General features: G+C 41.2%; 1 protein-coding gene across 1 annotated transcript; it reads left to right on the plus strand.

The window, feature by feature from the left end:
- Window positions 1–3,567: 3,567 nt before the first annotated feature.
- LOC120287243 lies at window positions 3,568–4,330 on the plus strand. Its single transcript, XM_039299970.1, has 2 exons — window positions 3,568–3,933; window positions 4,304–4,330. Exons 1-2 carry the CDS (start codon window positions 3,568–3,570, stop codon window positions 4,328–4,330), a joined length of 393 nt encoding a protein of 130 aa, XP_039155904.1.
- Window positions 4,331–4,653: the final 323 nt, after the last annotated feature.

Here is a 4,653-nt window from a genome sequence, read left to right on the forward strand (position 1 = left end):
GGAGATTGAATTTCCAAAATCTGTTCTTAGAAAATTCGGAAGGAATTGCGGGAGGTTTAGCGGTTTTATGGAGTGAAGAAGTGGTGTTAAAGGTAAATGACAGTTCTAAAGAGTATAATGATGTGGACTGCAGAGATCTAGCTAGTGGCTATCAAATGAGGATAACTTTCCTCCATGCGACGCACTTTGGGGAGAGACTAAAACTATGGAAAAAGTTAAAGGAGTCCCAGTTTTCAAATATTCTACCGTGGATATGTATGAGAGACTTTAATGAAATTTTATACGTTTGGGAGAAAGTGGGGAAAAGAGAGGCTGATAACCATAGAATCGCAGCGTTTTGAGATTTCTTAAATGAGTGTTCCCTAATGGATATGGACAGTAAATGGTGTGCCTACACTTGGTCCAATAACAGAGAGGGGGAGGCCCATGTTAAAAAACATTTAGATCGAGCCTTATGTACAATGGAATGGAGAATTACCTTCCCTGCTGCTGAAGTACAGGCTCTACCAGCAATCGGCTCAGACCATAGCCCTCTCCTCTTGGTGTTGCATCCTGAAAACAAGAGAAAACATAGAGATTTCAGATTTGAAGCCTACTGGTCAGAAGATCCAGAGTGTGGAGAGATAATGCAGAGCACATGGAACAAAACTCCACTAAGCCAGACAAGTTTCTCAAAGAAGGTTAACGATATCTCTATGGAGCTTGTTAAGTGGAGTAAGGAAAAATTCGCCAATGCGCCACGTCGTATTAAGGAGCTTAACAGAGAATTAACAGAGATAACAAACAAGAACTCTGTAAATTTCAGCAAGCAGGAAGCACATCATGTTATTGATGAGATAGAAAAACTTTGGAAACAAGAGGAAAAATATTGGGGGATGAGAGCATGCATCAACTGGCTGCAATGGGGAGATAAAAATACGAAGTTCTTCCATGCCACCACGGTACAAAGAAGACAAAAAAACAGAATTATAATGCTGCAAATGGAAGATCACAGTTGGTGCAGGGACCCGGCGGCACTTAAACAACACATAGGGTCTTTCTACCGAAACTTATACAATTCGGTGGGCCCTAGGAACTATCAGCCAATACTAAACCAGTTTTCCAGATCAGTAAGGGAAGAAATAAATGAAAATCTGATGGCAAACGTCACGATTGAAGAGGTGAAAAAGGCGGTTTTTCAGCTGGGTTCTTTAAAGGCTCCGGGCATGATGGACTAAATGGGCTTTTTTTTATCAACTATCTTGGGAGACCGTTCAGCAGGATTTGTTCCAGTTAGTGCACGACTTCTTCGAAAGAGGTTCCTTTGATCCTCTCCTTAATAGAACGCATAGTTCCTTGATACCAAAAGTAAAAAACCCAGAAAATATAGGCCAATTCAGACCTATTAGTCTGTGTAATGTCAACTACAAAGTTATCTCAAAAGTTATGGCAAACAGACTAAAAGTTTGGCTTCCAGAGATAATAGAACCTGAACAGAGCGCTTTTGTTCAAGGGAGACAAATTCAAGACAATATTTTAATAGTTCAGGAAGTCTTGCATCAATTGAGAATAGCAAAAAGGAAGAAGAAGTTCTAGGCGATATTGAAACTGGATATGCAGAAAGCCTATGACAGAATCGAATGGGACTTTTTGAGGGATTGCATGCTGAAAATGGGTTTTTGTGAGCGGTGGGTATCCCTTATCATGAAATGTGTGTCAACAGTGTCTCTAAGTGTGAAGATAAATAGGGAGCCTACCCCATATTTCACTCCTTCAAGAGGAATTCGACAAGGCGACCCGCTCTCCCCATATTTATTTATCATAATGGCAAATGTTTTGACTGGGATGATGAACAAAGCCCTCAAAGATGGAAGCATTAAGGGAATAAAGCTAAACAGGTTTTGCCCTACACTATCTCATCTAGTCTTTGCTGATGATGCCGTATTTTTCTTGAACGGGACTATTGTGGAATGCCAAAATCTAGCCAATATTCTAAACCAGTATTGTTTTGCATCGGGCCAAGCAGTTAATTTAAACAAATCAGGGGTATGTTTCAGCAGCAATTGTCCATTATCTCTGAAAAGAAATCTAGCACAAAAACTCAGGGTTCCAATCATAGAAAAAACAGGAAAACATCTTGGCATACCAACAGAGTGGGGTCAGTCCAAGAAGGAGATGTTCGCTTGGATCTTAGCAAGAGTAAACTCGAAGTTAGAAGGATGGAAAGAAAAATTACTCTCAAAAGCAGGAAAGGAAATTCTAATAAAAAGCGTTGTGCAAGCTCTCCCGCACTATGCAATGTCAGTTTTTAAATTGCCAATATCCATTTGCAAAGCTATAGAAAAGAGAATTGCTTCTTTTTGGTGGCAGCAAAGTGATTCAAAAAGGGGTTTGCATTGGAAGAATTGGGAAACAATGAAAACCATAAAAGATGAGGGAGGTTTGGGGTTCAAAGATTTGAGAAATTTTAACCGAGCAATGCTCGGCAAGCAAGCTTGGCGACTAGCCAAAACACCCTCAGCTTTGTGGAGTAGAATATTGAAAGGCATTTATTTTCCAAATGGCAATTTGTGGAAGGCAAGAAAAGGGCAGCGGCCGTCTTGGGGATGGCAAAGCATTTTAACGGGGAGAGAAGCCATAGAATCAGAGGTTAAATGGTCCGTAGGGGATGGCAAATCTATCAACATCAGAGAAGATAAATGGCTAAAGTTTGGAGTACTCGGAGGCCTTCTTAACCAAAATGAACCAGTGATGGTGGCCGAACTCATCAATGAAGACTTGCGGGTATGGAAGGAAAATTTAATTCTGAATTTATTTGAAGAACAAGTAGCGAACGAGATACTTGCGACACCCATTAGCCCGACTCCAAAAGAAGACTGTTTAGTTTGGATCGGCAATAAATCAGGGACATACACTGTGAAGAGTGGGTACAACTTGAACCATTCAAATGCCACAAAAATAGAACAAAACAGAGCAATTTGTTCTTTCAAGCTGCCAAGATCCTTCTGGACAAGGATATGGAGCTTAGATATTCCCCCAAAATTGCGAATTTTTCTATGGAGTCTATGTCAAGATGCCATACCGACAAGGGAGAACCTGTACAAAAGGAAAATGCTACCCAACCCCTATTGTACACTCTGCGCCAAACATATGGAGACAACAAAACATCTCTTCCTTCTTTGCAAATGGACCAAAAAAATCTGGACAGACTCTCGACTCCAGATCAACAGTAAACCAAGCAACATAACAAGATTTGATAGGTGGCTACTGGAAGTTTTCGAAAGGAGAGATATCTTACCTGAAAAAGAACAAATTGCTGCAATGCTATGGAACATCTGGAAAGCACGGAATGATTCGATCTTTCGCGGTAAGCCCCCACAACCGACAACCATGGTAGATCTGGCACTAGCACAACAAGTAAAATTCAGCAGATGGCAGACTAAGAAAGGGCAGAAACCCACTAATCGAAACCTACCCACCAGATGGAAGCCACCGGAACAAGAAAAACTGAAGCTGAACGTTGATGCCGTGTGGTCTTCGGGCGATTTCTCAGGATCGGCTGCCGGTATACTGCGCGACTCGTTGGGGATGGTGGCCAACGGCTTTGCGGAGCAGATCTGGGCGCTCTCTCCCCAGCACGCCGAAGCCCTAGCTCTGTTGCAGGGGTTGAAGTTCTTGAACAGAAGTGAAGCTACGCACGTGGGACAGGGTTTTGTCCAAAGCAGCGGATGGATAGTTGAAAGTGACAGTTCAAACATGGTGGATACTGTGATGGGCCGGGCCGAATCCTCCTGGGACATAAAAGAAATTATTGAACAGTGCAAAGAAGAGCTTCATTTTATTAAATCAGTCAGGGGCGTAGCTGTAACGGTCGAGCATACTCTTCGCGAAGCAAACCGAGCTGCGGATTGGCTCGCAAACTCCCACCGGTCCAAAAATCTTCCTGCAAACTGGGTGAATTATCCTCCTCTTTTCCTTTTGGAAATTCTATGTTCAGAATTTTACCCATCGTCGACTTGTAAGGCTCGTTTAGTATAATGAATGAATGCAAAACTATGTTTTCGACCAAAAAAAAAAAAAAAAAAAAAAAAAAAACAAACTAGAAGGGAGTATTCTCTCTCACGATGCTACAATAAGGGTGTATTTAATCCGTGAAAAACAAGTGATATTATAAAATTGTTCCCGTTTTGAAAGTCACAAGCTCACAAATGCATAATGATGTAAGAGGCAGACACTATTCTGTCAGATGCTTAGTGATTGTTTGTATTACCCAATAAATTTCACTCCCTGATTCCTAGTTTTGCTTTTGAAACTTTGCTTTCAGGTGCTTGTATTTTCTGAGATATTGTGACTTCCACTTGGACAGACACTTTGCTGAGTTGGTATTTACTACACTTCTTGGTGCTTCGTCTAGCCTATCCATCCTCAATCTCGATCTCTCTGACAATGAGGTGCATAGTGCACCTTTTTTTTTTCCATCGTTTTCTTTTGTAGGGAAAAAAACTAACCTCAAAATCAAATGAACTTTTCTTGCACATAGCAGGATGGCTTCTAGTTTCACCTCTTAAAAAAAAAGAAAAGTAGCTGAATCTCATCTACAAGAGTTGGCAAATCATGGGCTTCATTAAGTGTGCTCAAGCTGAGTATCACCCCTTTTTCTTGGTGCACTTGTTT

Source organism: Eucalyptus grandis, chromosome 8, assembly GCF_016545825.1.
Source record: "Eucalyptus grandis isolate ANBG69807.140 chromosome 8, ASM1654582v1, whole genome shotgun sequence".
NCBI lineage: Eukaryota > Viridiplantae > Streptophyta > Magnoliopsida > Myrtales > Myrtaceae > Eucalyptus > Eucalyptus grandis.